This window comes from Sciurus carolinensis, chromosome 11 (genome assembly GCF_902686445.1).
Source record: "Sciurus carolinensis chromosome 11, mSciCar1.2, whole genome shotgun sequence".
Classification (NCBI taxonomy): Eukaryota; Metazoa; Chordata; class Mammalia; order Rodentia; family Sciuridae; genus Sciurus; species Sciurus carolinensis.
This window is the reverse complement of record NC_062223.1, coordinates 16573800-16592063: the sequence shown is the minus strand read 5'-3', so window position 1 is coordinate 16592063 and position 18264 is coordinate 16573800. Positions and strand designations below refer to the sequence as shown.

General features: G+C 36.8%; 1 protein-coding gene across 1 annotated transcript; it reads right to left on the bottom strand.

Moving 5' to 3' along the window:
• Positions 1–17099: 17099 nt before the first annotated feature.
• LOC124959793 (olfactory receptor 5B3-like) lies at positions 17100–18014 on the bottom strand. Its single transcript, XM_047518196.1, has one exon. It carries the CDS (start codon positions 18012–18014, stop codon positions 17100–17102), a length of 915 nt encoding a protein of 304 aa, XP_047374152.1.
• Between the last annotated feature and the right edge of the window lie 250 nt (positions 18015–18264).

Genomic DNA, 18264 nt, shown 5'->3' with positions numbered 1-18264 from the left:
AAGAATATGAGATTACTACCTGTTCAATCAGAATGTCATGTGTCTTTTATTTGGTTTTCATTTTTGAAGATAGAATGGATTTTTCATGAGAAACTCTTAAGTTACCTCTAATGGAATTTTTTTTTTTTTTGGACCAAGTATTGAACACAGGGTCACTTAACCACTGAGTATCATCCCCAGCCCTTTTTTTAAAAATATATTTTATTTTGAGACAGTGTCTTGCTAAGTTTCTTAGGGCCTCACTAAGTTGTTGAGGCTGGCTTTGAACTTGTGATCCTCTTGCCTCAGCTTCCTGAGCTGCTGCGATTCCTTTCATGGAAATTTTTTATCTTTATAACACCTTGGTTTTTTGGAAATACTGAAACCATATATTTCTCATTCATATTAACTCTTAGTATAGCTGCCCCACAACTTTTTTATGGATCATCCTCATTTAATATTTACAAAAATTACCAGTTTACTGGAACAGAAAGAATAGTCAACCCAAAACAAAGAGACTGAAATTTACCACCAGCCCTGGAATATGGCATAAGTGCCTTTAGCAGAACTCTGTCTAAAGTAATGTTCAAAACGTCCCAAGTTCTCCAAAACCAGGGAAGACAGAGGAAAGAATATGAACATGGACCAAGTTCTGAATTTACAACTAATTCTGCTTCCTTAAAAGATTCATTTATCACTTCCATGTTTGCATAGTAAATATGATAAGATTACATATCTCCAATAATTCATAGAACTGTATTTGAAAAAATAAATAAATGGAATGAAGGTCCACAAAACAGGTCATGAAGAAGTTATCGTTTAAGTCTTACCTACTTGATTTTTGGGCGTTTAACCATGATTGAAGGCTCACAGGAAATCCTCAGGTCAGAAGAGGTCCGGTTTGCACTAACAGTGATGCCCAATGAATGTGGTATATAGCATGTTTCTTCTGAAACAGGTAATTTTGAGTCATGTTGGGATTTCAGAGGTGAATACATGGAGATCTGGAGAGAATTATACACACTTGAGACCTCTGGAGATTGTCCCCATGAGAGCACCTGAAGCTCCTGATGTGCCTTTTCTAGGGAAGAAGCAATTAATCCATCTGTGGGGAGCAAGCAGATTAGATTTAATGCACACACAGGCTTTTATATTATTCTTAGTTCTTTTTTGGTATTACTGCATAATTTATTTACAAGAGTTCCTTGAATTATTAAGCACAGAAGTGTATAATTCTAAGAATTTTGTCAAATATACGTCCTGTAACCACTACTGCAATCACCTGAATCAATTTATCTGAGCTTCTCTTTGATGATTGCTCCAACCCATTACCTCTGACAAGTAAAACGTTTTTATTTAAAGTTTTGTCATTGTTAGAATGTACTTGTAAGAAAGATTATAATAGAATACTACAAATAACAATACACCAACATAGTGAATAACACAGATGAAATATAAGCTCCTGTAATAGCACACAGGACCAAAACTGATTGCAAAGAAAAAAATCTGAATAGACCTACTACACTTACAGAAATTGAATTACTATCACTTCCCAACAGAGAAAAGCCCAGGAAGAGATGACTACTTTGGTAAATTCTCCCAACATCCAATAGAAACGAAAGATTATCTTAGAGGTAACTTCCAAACTTATTTGCATTTTGTTTTTATTGGATGCCTAAAGTCACATGCCCATGCCTAACTGCAAATTTGGGGGAGGTACAATCTCACCAGTTCCCTGAACAAAGGAGAACTGCAATATTGGTTAATAACTCTAAAATTCATAATAGTTTACTTGGACAGAAACACTAACATGTTTCATTTTCTTTCTCTCTCTCATTATTAAGACTCAATTTATATGCAATCAAGTGCATGTGATATAATTCTATATCTTGAAGAATTTTTGCATATGAAACACCAGGTACCATAATCCAGATCAAGATATAAAATATTTCTAATACCCAAAAGACTTTTTCCTTACCTTGAAAGTAACCCGTACTCTGACCTCTACCATAACATAGATTAATTGTTTCTAGTTTTGAACAACATATAAATAGAATTATAAATATGTAATCTTTCCAGTCTTTCACTAAACCATATATTTATGAGAACCATCAATAATAGAACATGTAACAGAATGGTTTTCTCTGTTGCTGTGTATTTCTCCATTGGTTACATGAATACAGCACCCTTATTATCCATTCAACTCTAGATGAACAATTTTTTTTCTGTATTGAATTATTGTGGATCAATTTGCTATAAACTTTATTGCACATATCTTTTGGTAGATACATGCCTTCATTTTCACTGGTTAATCATAGGGAATGAATTTCAGGCTCAGAAGGTACTTTAGTATAGGAGTACTGTCACTTTTCCCAAGTGATTATTGAGCATTCTAGTTCCTTCTTTTTTTCCTCAACATGTTCCTTTTCAGTACTCCAGAAAGTGTGTAGTGATATATCACTGTGTTTTTAAAAAAAAGTATTTATTTATTTATTTTTCTACAGACTGCATTTTTTTTTTATTATTTTTTTTGCGGTGGTGGGCTTTGAACCCAGGGCCTTCTCCTGCAAGGCAAGCACTCTACCAACTGAGCTATCTCCCCAGCCCCAGAGTGCATTTTGATGCATTGTACACAAATGGGGTACACCATTTCGTTTCCTTGGTTGCACACAATGTAGGTTCACACCATTCGTGTAATCATACAAGTACTTGGGGTAATGATGTCTGTCTCATTCCACCATTTTTCATATCCCAATCCCTCTCATTTCTTGTTCATAATCTAAAGTTCCTCCGTTCTTCCCTCACTCCCCACTCCCCACCCTCATTATATAACATCCCCCACTTATCAGGGAAAACATGTGGCCTTTCGTTTTTTTGCTATTGGTTTATTTCACTTACTATTAAATTGTATTCTGCGAAGACTTTTCCTAATCCTAATTACTATGTTTTCCCTTGTTGATGAAGCACTACTGAAGTTTCTTTCATTCATTTTTTTAAAAATTACATTTATATTTATATTTATATCTTGATGTCCTTTATATATTCTCTATACAAATCCTTACTGGATAATAAATTGCAAACATCCTGCATTTCATGGCCTCTGTTTCTCTTTATCTATAGTAACCAAATAAATAGCAGTTATTAATTTTAAAAAAGAAGAAATAAAAGAATATGACAGAAAAGAAACCAGGACTTCTGTTAATATCCCTTGGCTGCTAGAATCTTTGAGGCTTACAATGATCGGTGGTCATTCTTACTCAGGTCTGGACACTACAGATCTAAATAAGAGTCAGCAGGCTGGAGCACATGGGTCTGTCATTCAAGCCACGTCCCTTTGCAGACTCCATTACTTGCCTTTTCCTTTGGGTGGCTGCTGGCATGACACAGCTTGTTGTTTCTGAGTTCACATTGCCAACTCTTTTTTTTTTTCTGTTTTCCTTATCTTTCTGACTCTATTTTGCAAGGATATATGGGATAATATTTAGGGTACACATGGAAAATCCTGATTTTTTAAAATTCTGTGATCCTTAATTTAATCTCATCTACAAAACTCTTTTTGGCTATGGTGTAAGATTGAAAAGTGTCATATTTAGGACTTGGATCTGTTTGTGAGCCATCAATGAGCTTGTCAGAGTGTCTTATGGCAGCATTCTGCTCTATCTTGGAAGAGATTCTGCACCTTCCAAATTAATCTGACATTAAATAGATCTTTACAATAATAATTAGAAGTGGTTGCCACAGAAGAAATGTCTTTAAATAAGTGTGACTATTGCTGTTACATTACACTGCTCCAAATGTAACAGCATGACCTTCTGAGCATGTTGAAGCCCAATGTTGTAATTATTGAATTGGTGAAGCCCCCTGAAGTCAGGTGGAAACAAGACATGGAGGCACATTTCTCTCCTGAGAATTTCCATAATATTGATCTCCCCGTGTGCCAAAATGGAAAGAATTGTTCATGTGGAATGTATGTGTCACTGATACTGACAGATATTTTCTACATGGACAGTTATATTCAATTATATTCTACATGGACAGTCATTGCATATTATCATATAATCCATAATATGTGAAGTAACTTTAAAAATAGAATACTAGAGGTTTTCAAGATGGCAGACGAGAGGGTGACTGCATTTCATGTGGCTCCAGGATTCAGGATTGAAGAAGAGGAGGTATTGAGAGAGTTGGAACCAACTCAGAGCTGCCAGGTGAGTCTCTCCCATTGGGGAAGAGCACTGTATGGGGTGGTAGTCCTGGAAAACAGGGAACTTTGTGACGTAGCCTTGCCCAAAGAGACACCCCCCCCCGTTGGAGCGGTGAACTCAGACAACTGGGGCACTGTAGAGGAGGGTCACCCAGGGAGAAGCTTGAGCAGGGTGCAAAGGCCCCAGAGCCCTCAACAGCTTCTCAGAGGAGGAGCTACCCAGCAAGGAACTTAGGCACAGAGCGATGGTCCCAGGACCCTAGGCATCTTCTTGAAGGGGGGTGAGGTTCTGTGGCCCTGCAGGTAAGTCCTGGGCCCTGGGAAAGTTGCAGAGGAGGACTGCCCAGTTCAGGAGGTAGTTCTGGATCAAGGGGAAATTCTAGGAGGGGAGCTGACCAGTGAGATGTCCCCACTGGATGAGTCTTTCCTGCCGGCAAGGCTTTCCCACCAGGGCAGTAGAAACAGACACACAGGCCCAGACCAGCCATTCAGCCAGCAGTCTAGTTCCCTTTTGGCTGACCATCAGTCAACAAGGGGAGGCACCTCTGCCCACCAGCAGGGAATATACCCATCCGAAGGCCACCGGCCCTAGAGGGGCAGCTTTCTTGTGGAGCACTGCATTATCAAGTTCCTCCAAGACTTTAGGATACTGAAGGCTAGGAGGTGATACATTGGAAATCTACAGGAAAACTATAAGTCAATAGAGGAAATCTGCACTATCTCAGCGTTCCACTGATACCAGACCAATATGAGAAAACAAGGGAAGGAAATGTCCCAAACATCCTAGATGCTACAGCAATAAAATCCAATGACAGCATGGCAGTAGAAATGTCAGAAGAGAATTCAGAACATACATAATTAAAATGATTATGGAAGCAAACAATGAGATGAAAGAGCAAATGCAGGCCTTGAATTATTGCACCAATGGATAGTTAAAAGAGCAAATGCAGGAAGCAAAAGATCTTTCAATAAAGAGTTAGAGATACTGAAAAACCAAACACACAGAAATCCTTGAAATGAAGGAAACAATAAACCTAATTTAAAACTCCACAGAAAGCATAACCACTAGGATTTGAACACCTGGAAGACAAAATGTCAGACGTTGAGGACAAAATATTTAATCTTGAAAACAAAATTGACCAAACAGAGAAGATGGTAAGAAATCATGAACAGAATCTACAAGAATTATGGGACATCATAAAAAGGCCAAATTAAAGAATTATTGGGATTGAGGAAGGCACACAGAAACAAACCAAAGGATTGAACATACTATTCAATGAAATAATATCAGAAAATTTCCCAAATCTGAAGAATGAAATGGAAAATCAAGTACAAGAGGCTTACAGGACTCCAAATGTACAAAATACCAACAGACACACACCAAGTCATATTATAATAGAATACCTAACATACAAAATAAAGACAGAATTTTAAAGGCTGCGAGAGCAAAACATCAAATTACATTCAGGGGGAAACCAATATGGATATAAGCAGACTTTTCAACCCATACCCTAAAAGCTAGAAGGGCCTGGAACAACATTTTTCAAGCCCTGAAACAAAACAGATGCCAACCAAGAATCTTATACCCAGCAAAACATACCTTCAGATTTGACGACAAAATAAAATCTTTCCATGATAAACAAAAGCTAAAAGAATTTACAAAAGAAAGCCATCACTACAGAACATTCTCAGCAAAATATTCCATTAGGAAGAGATGATAAACAACAATGTAAATTAGCAAAGGGATGAACTACCCTAAAGAAACAGTCAAATAAAGGAGAAACAAAGTCATGTCAAAAAACAAAAATGAGCCAAATGACCAGGAATACAAATCATATCTCAATAATAACCCTGAATGTTAATGGCCTGAACTCATCAATCAAAAGACATAGACTGGCAGATTGGATTAAAAAGAAAAAACCCACACTATGCTGCCTGCAAGAGACTGAGCTCATAGAAAGAGATACCCACAGACTAAAGGTGAAAGGATGGGAAAAAACATACCATGCACACGAACTCAGCAAAAAAGCTGGAGTATCCATCCTCATATCAGATAATGTGGACTTCAAGCCAAAACTAGTCAGAAGGGATAAAGAAGGACATTTCATACTGCTTATGGGAAGCATAAATCAGCAAGACATAACAATCATAAACATCTATGCCCCAAACAGTGGCTCATCCATATACGTCAAACAAATACTTCTCAAATCCAGAAATCAAATAGACCACAACACAATAATACTAGGAGATTTTAACACACCTCTCTCACCACTGGACAGATCCTCCAAAAAAAAATTGAACAAATAAACCACAGTTCTCAATAACACAATCAACAATTTAGACTTAACAGACATATACAGAATATAGCATCCAACACAGAACGAATGCACTTTCTTCACAGCAGCACATGGATCCTTCTCTAAATAGATCATATTTTATGCCACAAAGCTAATGTTAGCAAACACAACAAAATAGAGATACTACCTTGTATTCTATCAGATCATAATGGATTAAAATTAGAAATCAAAGACAGAATAAAAAACAGAAACTACACAACACTTGTGGATTAAATAATACACTATTAAATGAAGAATGGATAACAGGAGACATCAGGGGGAAAGAAAAAAAATGTTAGAGGTAAACGAGAACAAAGATACATCATATAAAAATCTCTGGGACACTATGAAAGCAGTACTTAGAGGAAAATTTATTTCATGAAGCGCATTCAATAAAAGAAGAAAAAATCAACAAATAAATGACCTAACACTACAGCTCAAAGCCCTAGAAGAAGAAGAACAGAGTAACACCAAAAGTAGTAGAAGACAGGAAATAGTTAAAATCAGAGCTAAAATCAATGAAATTGAAACAAAAGAAACAAATGAAAAAATTGATAAAATAAATAGTTGTTTCTTTGAAAAAATAAACAAAATCGATGAACCCTTAGACACAAAAACAAAGAGAAGGAGAAAGAAAACTCAAATTACTATAATTCGGAATGAACAAGGAAATAGCACAACAGACACAACTGAAATGCAAAACATAATTAGAAGTTATTTTGAAAATCTATACTCCAACAAAATAGAAAATCTTGAAGACATCATCAGGTTTCTACAGACATATGAATTACATAAACTGAACGAGGAGGACATACACAATATATATAGATCAATTTCAAGTAATGAAATAGAGAAGTCATCAAAAACCATCCAACAAAGAAAAGTCTGGGACCAGATGGGTTCTCATCCAAGTTCTACAAAACCTTTAAAGAAGAGCTCATTCCGATACTCCTCAAAGTATTCCATGAAATAGAAGAGGAATGAACCCTACCAAACTCATTCTATGAAGCCAATATCACCCTGAAACTTGAACCAGACAGAGACACATCGAGGAAAGAAAATTTCAGACCAATATCCTTAATGAATATTGATGCAAAAATTCTTAACAAAATTTAGGCAAATTGCATACAAAAATTATTAAAATGATAGTGCACCACGATCAAGTGGGTTTTATCCCAGGGATGCAAGATTGGTTCAACATCCGGAAATCAATAAATGTAATTCACCATATCAATAGACTTAAAGTCAAGAATCACATGATTATTGTGATAGATGCAGAAAAAGCTTTTGATAAAATACAGCACCCCTTCAAGCTCAAAACACTAGAAAAAATAGGGATATTGGGAACATTACTTAACATTGTAAAAACCATCTATGCTAAGACCATGGCTAATATCATTCTAAATGGTGAAAAACTGAAAGCATTCCCCCTAAAAATTGAACAAGGCAGGGATGCCCTCTTTCACCACTTCTATTCAACATTGTCCTTGAAACTCTAGCCACAGCAATTACACAAAGGAAATTAAAGGAATACAAATAGGAAAAGAAGAACTCAAACTATCTCTATTTGCTGATGACATGATTATATATTTAGAACAACTGGGAAATTCCACCAGAAAACTACTAGAACTCATAAGTGAATTCAGTAAAGTAGGAGGATATAAGATCAATGCTCATAAATCTAATGCATTTTTATACATAAGTGATGAATCTTCAGAAAGAAAACTTAGGAAAACTACCTCATTCTCAATAGCCTCAAAAAAATTAAATACTTGGGAATCAATCTAAAAAAAAGAGGTGAAAGACCTCTACAATGAGAACTACAGAACACTAAAGAAAGAAATTAAGGAAAACCTTAGAAGATGGAAAGATCTCCCATGTTCTTGGATAGACAGAATTAATATTGTCAAAATGGCCATACTACCAAAAGTGCTATACAGATTGAGTGCAATTCCAATTAAAATCTCAATGACTTACCTCACAGAAATAGAACAAGCAATCATGAAATTCATCTGGAAGAATAAGAAACCCAGAATCCTAAAGCCATCATTAGGAGGAAGAGTGAAGCATGGGGTATCGCAATACCAGATCTTCAACTATACTAAGAAGCAATAGTAACAAAAACTGCATGGTATTGGTACCAAAATAGACAGGGAGATCAATGGTACAGAATATAGGACATGGACACAAACCCAAATAAATACAATTTTCTCATACTAGACAAAGGTGCCAAAAATATGCAATGGAGAAAAGAAAGCCTCTTCAACAAATGGTGCTGGCAAAACTGGAAATCCATATGCAGCAGAACAAAACTAAACCCCTATTTCTCACCCTTCACAAAACTCAACTCAAAATGGATCAAGGACCTTGGAATCATACCAGAGACACTTCATCTTATAGGAGAAAAAGTAGGTCCAAATCTTCAATATGTGGGCTTAGGATCAGACTTCCTTAACAGGACTCCCATAGCTCAAGAAATAAAAGCATGTATCAATAACTGGGATAGACGCAAACTAAAAAGCTTTCTCTCAGCAAAGGAAACTATCAGCAATGTGAAGAGAGAGCCTACAGAGTGGGAGAATATCTTTGCCACTCATACTTCAAATAGAGCACTAATTTCTAGAATCTATAAAGAACTCAAAAAACTCTACACCAAGAATACAAATAATCCAATCAACAAATGAGCTAAGGAAATGAACAGACACTTCACAGAAGATCTACAAGCAATCAACAGATATATGAAAAAATGTTCAGCATCTCTAGTAATAAGAGTAATGCAAATCAAAACTACCCTAAGATTCCATCTCACCCCAATTAGAATGGTGATTATCAAGAATACAAGCAACAATAGCTGTTGGTGAGGTGGGGGAAAAGGTACATTCATACACGGCTGGTGGGGCTGAAAATTAGTGCAGCCACTCTGGAAAACAGTGTGAAGATTCCTTAGAAAACTTGTAATGGAACCACCATTTGACCCAGCTATCCCACTCCTTGGCCTATACCCAAAGGACTTAAAATCAGCATACTACAGTGAAGCAGTCACATCAATGTTCATAGCTGCTCAATTCACAATAACCAGATTGTGAAACCAGACTAGATGCCCCTCAGTTGATGAATGGATAAAGAAACTGTGAGATATATATATATATATATATATATAAAATGAATATTACTCAGTCATAAAGAATAATAAAATTATGGCATTGCAGAATATCATGCTAAGTGAGATAAGCCAATCTCAAAAAACCACAGGAAAAATGATCTTGCTGATAAGCGGATGATGACACATAATCGGGGTGGGAGGGAGGCCAGAATGGAGGAAGGAGGGGCTCTATAGAGGGAAAAGAGGGGTGGGAGGGGTGGAGGGGAGGAAAAAAAATAAGAGAATGAATCAAGCACCATTACCATATATAAATGTATGATTACACAAATGGTATGCCTCTACTTCATGTACAAACAGAAAAACAAGATGTATCCCATTTGATTACCGTAAAAATAAATTAAAATGAAACCATAAAAACAAATAGCATCATTATGCTATACAGAGTAAGAATGGTAAGTTATTTTTGTCATTAATTGATTAGTTATAAGTGGATTGAACTAACATGAGTAGAAAGTGGCAGCATGAATGAGAAAACATAATTAAACTATATAATGTTTACAGAATACCTATTTCCATACAAAGACACAAATACATAAAAGTGAAATTTTGGGAAAATAAAGATTCATGCTACTGTTAACCAAACCCTATTAACATTAAACAAAATGTACTCTGAGTCAAAATTATTAGAAGAGAAACATAAAGACAATATATATTGATAGGAGGGTCAATTAATGAAGAGAATACAATGGAAAACACGAGGTCATCTGACAACCTGCAACCAAACCGCATGAAGCAAATCTTGAACAAATGTAGGGGAGAAATGTACAGTTTCACTGTAAGAGATGAAAACTTGAAAAACTCACTTTTGTTTTTTTCCATTAAGTTGTAGGAATTTATTTTAAATAACCTACTGTTGATTAAAAGGGAATTCATGATAAAAATAGAAGATAATTGGGGAAGGATGTGGGAAATGGACTCTGTACACATACACTAAACTAACAATGCCTCTAAAACCAATGATTAAAGAAAAAAAGGTCTTCACATTAAAATTCTGCTTTTTATGTTTTTTCCACAATTACAAAGGAAAAAAAATAAAAATCCTAAAATCCTGATTATTTTTCCTGTTTTTTGGACCAAATACTCATTTTCCTCTAAATTTACTGACCTGTGGAACTTTTTATGCAAGTGAAAGACCTGGGTTTAAAAAAAGAAAGATGGAGATCTTAAAGGGTACAGAACAAAGGATGATGGGAAAATGGTTCCAATCACTCATTATTTCATTATCCTGAGACCACTCGCCCTTCATCCCTCTGCAACCCCAATCTACATTATCTTTAAGATCAAGAAAAAAGTTTGGATATTTCAAAATAATTAAAAAGAAATAAAAATTCACATTTAAAATGGAACACTCAAATCAGGAACTATTTCCCCATCATATTTTTCTGTGAACAGGAGTCTGAACAAAACCACTGTGGCTGTCAGGACTGTGTCAAGTTTAATGAAGACTGATTGTTACAAAAGAATGAAGACTCTAAAAGGTGCGCTGGGTTTTTGTTCTACTTAATTTTAAAATCCTGAAATGGGGGGAAAGGGAGGGAGTGTAGGCATTTGTTTCTATTAAAATATAGAAGTTATTATAAAACCTTAACTGTAAAAACACACCCATGTAATCGGACTTCGCATACTAAGAGAATCCAATGCCTCAGTGAAACAGTGAATTTGCTTGGCAGAATTCCAAGGAATTCCATTCCATTTGCCCTCTTGAAAATAAAAACAAAATTCAAAACAAATCATACAGCTAGAATTTTTTTTGCATCTCCAGAGGTTCTAATCTTTTCCTCCTTTCCTTTTCCCTATCTCTGTCTTTGTGTTTATCCTTCAGCTTTTCTGAGCTCCCATCGTTGCCTTTGGTTTTCTCCTTAGTGTTTCTTTTCAGAATCTCTTTATGTTCACGGTTTCTATGCTTGGATTTTTCCTGGTCACCTTCTCCTTGTTTTGTTTGTTTGTTTGTTTGTTATTTGTTTTGTTTTGTTTTGTTTCTCATGTGTGTTTTTCTGTTTGTTCGTTTGTTTTTTTATGCTGGTGTTCTTGATTTTTGTGTTTGTCTTTGTGTTTATGAGAATCATTCAATTAGAAATGTGCTTTCCACCTGGGAATCTCTGCAGAGGTGGTTCCCATTCATGTTGGCTGGAGAAGTGGGCTGTGCCGGGGAGACTCAGACAGCCAGGCAGGCGGCGGACCGCGAAGGCTCGCGGAGGCTCGCGGAGGCTCGCGGAGGCTCGCGGAGGCTCGTGGAGGCTCGCGGAGGCGCAGGTAAGCTGCGCTGGCAGGGCCCAGATTCCCAGAACCACTGCGGCAACCTCTGCTGGGCAGGCAGGGAGAACAGACTCCTGCAGTTGTGTAACAGCTAAAGTTCACATTTCCAAAATCCTTTTTCAATAATGAATGAAAATGAGTCGAAAGATGATCAATAAGAAAGAGAGGATATAAACACCACCACAATCCAACATATACAGAATTATACTGAACGCCCTGGCCAAGGAACAATGGAATTCTCAATTGCAAATGAAGCACTCCTAAGACAACCACATAGTAGGTCCAAGGCCTAGTCTCAATAGGCTAACACATTTAAATCATATAAAACTTCTTCACCAACTACAATACAGTTGACCTGGAAATCATGTCTATATACATGAAAAGAACACACTACATGCAGTAGATAAAAACAGATGACAACAGAAATTATAAAATGGTTTGCAATAAATTAAAAATAAAAGCACATCCTACCAGAGTTTTGGTAGGGAACGAATGCATTTGTCAGAAGAAATTTTAAGTCTATGCGACTACATTAAAACTAAGTCTAATCTCAAAAGAAATAGCTGAACTTTAAACCCTAGGGAAGTAACACTTAAAAATCAAATTGTAAGTAGCAAAAGAAAAAAAGGCAAATATTAGAGCACAGTAAGCAAAGTAAAATATAGAGTACAGTAGAGAAAATGGCAAAACTGAAAGCTGATTGTGTAGATGATCATCCAAAATGACACAACTTGGCAGACCTATTAGGAAACAGAGATACAACTCACATTACTAAAATTATAAATGGAAATAGGGATATAACTACTCACCTTACAGACATAAGAATGTTTCTGAGGAATCTCCACACTGCTTTCCAGATTGGCTGCACTAATGTGCAGCTCCACCAGCAATGTATGAGTGTACCTTTTTCCCCACATCCTCACCAACACCTATTATTGTTTGTGTTCTTGAAAATCACCATTTAATTGGGGTGAGATGGAATCTTACTGTAGTTTTGATTTGCACTTCTCTTATTACTAGAGATGCTGAACATTTTTTCATATATCTGTTGATTGCTTATAGATCTTCTTCTGTGAAGTGTCTGTTCATTTCCTTAGCCCATTTGTTGATTGGATTATTTTTTGAGTTCTTTATAGATTCTGCAGATTAGTGCTCTGTCTGAAGTATGAGTGGCAAAGATTTTCTCCCACTCTGTGGGCTCTCTCTTCACATTGCTGATAGTTTCCTTTGCTGAGAGAAAGCTATTTAGTTTGAATCTATCCCAGTTGTTGATTCTTGCTTTTATTTCTTGTGCTATGGGAGTCCTGTTAAGGAAGTCTGATCCTAAGTCAACAGGGTGAAGATTTGGACCTACTTTTTCTTCTATAAGATGAAGGGTCTCTGGTCTGATTCCGAGGTCCTTGATCCATTTTGAGTTGAGTTTTGTGCTGGGTGAAAGATAGGGGTTTAGTTTCATTCTGCTGCATATGGATTTCCAGTTTTCCCAGCACGATTTGTAGCTATCCCACTCCTTGGCCTATACCCAAAGGACTTAAAATCAGCATACTACAAAGATGCAGCCACATCAATTTTCATAGCTGCTCAATTCACAATAGCCAGATTGTGGAACCAACCTAGATGCCCTTAAATTGATGAATGGATAAAGAAACTGTGGTATATTTATACAATGGAATATTAGTCATAAAGAATAATAAAATTATGGCTTTTGCAGGCAAATGGATGAAATTGAAGAATATCATGCTAAGTGAGATAAGCCAATCTCAAAAAACCAAAGGATGAATGATCTCGCTGATAAGTGCATTCACATAATGGGGAGGGGAGGGGGCAAGAATTGGAGGAAGGAGGGACTGTATAGAGGGAAAAGAGGAGTAGAAGGGGTGGGGGGAAGGGAAAAATAACAATGAATCAAACAACATTACCCTATGTAAATGTATGATTACACAAATGGTATGCCTTTACTCCATGTACAGAGAAACAACATGTATCCCATTTGTTTACAATAAAAATAAATTTAAAAAGAAGAATGTTAATATTAATAGTGGAGTACTAATATTATTGGAACAATATTAAGAATAACATTGGATAACAAATGATACCTGAATTCCTGAAAAGTCACACATTACCAAAGATGACTTCAGAGAAAGAGAAAATATGACTCTATCTATCAAAAGTATAGACATTAAATTAATAGTGTTAGAACAGATGGCTTCTCTTGTGAATTCTCCCACACAAACATGTTCACAGAGCTGGAATCAATGGTCCATGAGAGGTGTGGTCGCTCCATAGACTCAAGAGGACCTTCCATCTCTTGCCTCTTCCATCCTGTGGTGGTAACTGAAATTCCATGGCCTGTGTAATTTTATTTCAATGTTGCTTACACAGTCACACTGCCAACTCCTCTTTGTCTATGGTTAAATCTTTCTAACTGCTTTTCAAAGCATACATTGCCTTTCCGGCACACAACGATAACTCCAGTGTTTCCTCATTCTTAAAATGATTGATCTGATCCACTTTTCATAGTCTTCTTATGGGCCTCAAAGACAGACACTGTAAAATTTCAGAAATCAACGTGTAAATCTTTGATCCTTTATTGACCCTGCCAGAGTGGTACATGTAAATCATACTATGGACTATCTTTCAAATTTTTCCACAAGTGCAAAATAATTGCAAAATTAAATAATTGTTGGAACACTAATTTAAATAGGAGAAATACGATAAATGCAGAAGTGAATATTAGCGCTATACTACACTGTTCCACAAGCATACATGACCATCTCAGCACACTCGGTCCTCATGATGTTTAAGACGTCTATTATGTTAGTGACAACAAATTACATATGAAGGGTTGGATTTTGCATAATACCAAGCTCTCTGAGGATCAAAATTAAAAAGTTGAATATAATATGTTACACTAACATATTGGGTGTACCTTAGTTTTACTGGTGAGAAATACCATCAGGTGTACATTCCACACACATTTAGAATCATTTCAGTTAAATGTACAATTTTCATTCCTAAAGTAATGTTTAAAATATAACCAGGAATGAAGCATTTAAAATGTCGCATTACTTGCCATTTCACTTTCAAGGCAACATTGCAAGAGTTTTGAAATGATCTACTCCACAATGAGATTTGCAGAAAATCACTTTGTCTAAAAGTGTAACATGTGAGAACTGACAGAAAATGTGGGGAAAAAAGTCTCAGAAAAGCAGAAAACTAATTGTCCCTGTGAATGCACTGCTTATTTATCTTTTGGAAGGTTTAGCCAATGCAAAACTCACCATCACCATCCATGATTCAAAGGTCAACATGTTGATTCAATTAAGCAAAGAACTTTATTCTTATATTCATTTAATAAACATCTGTTCAGACTCTACTATGCATAGACATTTATTCAATTAGCAATGATCACGCTTGAACAAAACAGACAAAGTGACTGTTCTCATTGAGTTTATATTCTCATCGGGGAAGATAGTAAGGAACAAGCTAGCAAATACACAGAAGGTAAAGGTTCATGGGATTGGTGAAGATTGGCGTAGGATAAGGGGAGAGTTTCTGTGGTGCCATAAAAGTGAATATTTTATAAAGGAGCCACAGGAGAGGGCTTGTGACAGGGTCCTCTTTCAGAAAAGGTCTGAATGATTGGGGGTTATTCCTCACAGGGAACAGAGAGTGCAAAGCCCAGAGGCAGAAGCATGATTGAAGTTGTGAAAAAGTAGCAAAGAAATAAGTGAGTGCGGAACGGGGTGCGAGACTGCGGAAGTGCCAGTAGAGAGTAGAGCTCAAATATGTAAAGATCGAATGTGCAGCAATAGCGATTGCTAAGCTTTGGCAGAAAGAAAAATGACAGCAATAATAGTAATATTGTTTTCTCAGGATGCATTTTAAGTAGTCTGAAAACTGGTAGTAATACATGGATATATTAAAGTTGCTTTTATTTTTTTGTCAACACTTTTGGTAATCTAGTTACTTTATGCCTTTGAAAATCAAAACATGAGCATGATAATTGTATGAAGTGTCTGAAACAGAAATGCTTATTCATACAAGGTACCAGCTTTATTTAGCTCTCATTAAGTGTTCAAAGAAGCACGTGCTTCTTTTAATAGCAATTTTTCCCCCTTAGATGAATAAATGCTCTTAAAGGAGTTTAGAAAGAAAAGAGTATAAGATATAAATTTACAATCAGCATGCAAATTAAATGTTACACTCTGACTACTAAGTCATAAACTTTCATTCAATGAAACAGAATCACTAGTATATGTATGGACAAATGAGAATAAGATTTATTATAAATATAGACTCATGTGATTATAGAAGTCAAGAAGATCCATGATGTGCTGTTTGCCATTCCACGATGACAGGCTGAGAAGGAGCGTGGGGTGGGGTGAGATGTGTCTAGTGTATTATCAGAGACCAAGAATCTGAGGTCCAGAGTGAGAGACAAGGATGGCTGAATGCAAGGAGAGAGGGGAAAAAGGAGAGGGAGGGAGAGAGAGAATCTGTCCTTTCCACACCTTTCTCTTCTATTCAGTTGAACTCTGGAGGTGGTGGATAAGGATCACACACTGTGATGAGCACACAGCTTCTTCACTAGGTCTACTGATTCAGACAGTAGTCTCCTTTGGAAACCTCCTCGCAGACACACACACACACACACACACACAGAGAAAATGGTTTACTAGCTATCTAGATGTCCCTAATCTGATCATACCAACACATGAAAGTAGCCACCACTGTAGTCACATTACATATATGCTGGAAAATTTGCCACATACGTGTATGTGTGTCCTCACAGACGCCCACATGCACATTTCCTGGTTTTGAACTTCTCCTGCACAGTTGTACACACATTCATAGGGACATGGGTAAAAAGTTACCTGAATATAATTAAATAATCACTATTCCTCCTAAAGATTTTCATAAACAGTGACAACAAATCAGACACATTGTGTTTCCAGAAATAATATTTCCCTTTTTCCTGACAACAGAGTTATGCAGAGGTAAATGTATTACTTCAGGAACCCGAATTTAGTGTGAGTTTAAATATGTCACTCATTACCTGGGTTAAGCCTAAGAGGTAAGAATATAGAGTTGGTTTATGGTTTTGGTGTTGTTTTTTTTTGCCTCCCATTTAAAATCAAATTCCTAAAGATTATTCTGCCTAACAAATGAACTTGGTGAATGCACTCTTGACCTCCTTGTTTCTTAGACTGTAGACCACAGGGTTGAGCATGGGGATGACCATAGTATAGAACACAGAAACAATTTTATCAGTGTCCATGGAGAGACTGGACCTGGGCTGTAAGTACATGAAGATTAGAGTCCCATAGAAAATGGAGACAGCCATGAAGTGGGAGGCACAGGTGGACAGAGCCTTCCTGTGTCCTGAACCTGAGCGCATCTTTAAGATTGTGCTAAAAATAAGTATATAGGATATTAAGATAATAAGAAGAGCAAAAAACACATTGAAGGCATACACAGGAAGAAGAACCAACTCATTAACATGTCTATCAGAGCAAGAAAGAGCCATGACTGCTGGAATATCACAGAAGAAGTGATGGACAACATTGGACTTGCAGAAGGAGAGACTGAAGGTGTCCCCAATGTAGAAGGAGGAACTCAAGAAACCACAGAAATAGGAGCCTATGACCAGATATGCACACACCCTGGTTGTCATGGTGGTGGTGTAGTGCAGGGGCTTGCACACTGCTGCATAGCGATCATAGGCCATTGAGGCCAGGAGGTAGTTTTCCACAGTACCAAGGGCTCCAAAAAAGAACATCTGAGCAGCACAAGAATTGTAGGAAATTATCTCATTGCCTACAAGGAGCCCAGCCATGACTGTGGGAGTGACAGCTGAAGAGTAGCAAACGTCCACCAGAGACAGGTTGCCAAGGAAGAAGTACATGGGAGTGTGGAGACGAGAGTCTAATACAATCAGCAGGATCATCCCCAGGTTCCCAACCAGAGTGATGGTGTAGATGAGCAGGAACGTCAGAAAGAGGGGAAGTTGCAGACCTGGGTCACTGGTCAGTCCCAGCAGGATGAACTCTGTCACTTCTGTCCTGTTCTCCATCAATGTTGTCTGAGAATCTCTAGATTCTTTGGAACAGAATGATTTTAAAAAATGAATTGAAATTGAAATTATAAATACTATATGTAACCTTTCTTGTTCCAATGACTTAAACTTCAAGATACTCCAGAAAACATGTGGGCTTAAAAATTAATTTTTTATATTACTTACCTAGAAGGTTAAATGGTATGATTCTGAGTAATTTTAACATATCATCTACCCAATATTGGATTTTATACATTATTTCATGTAT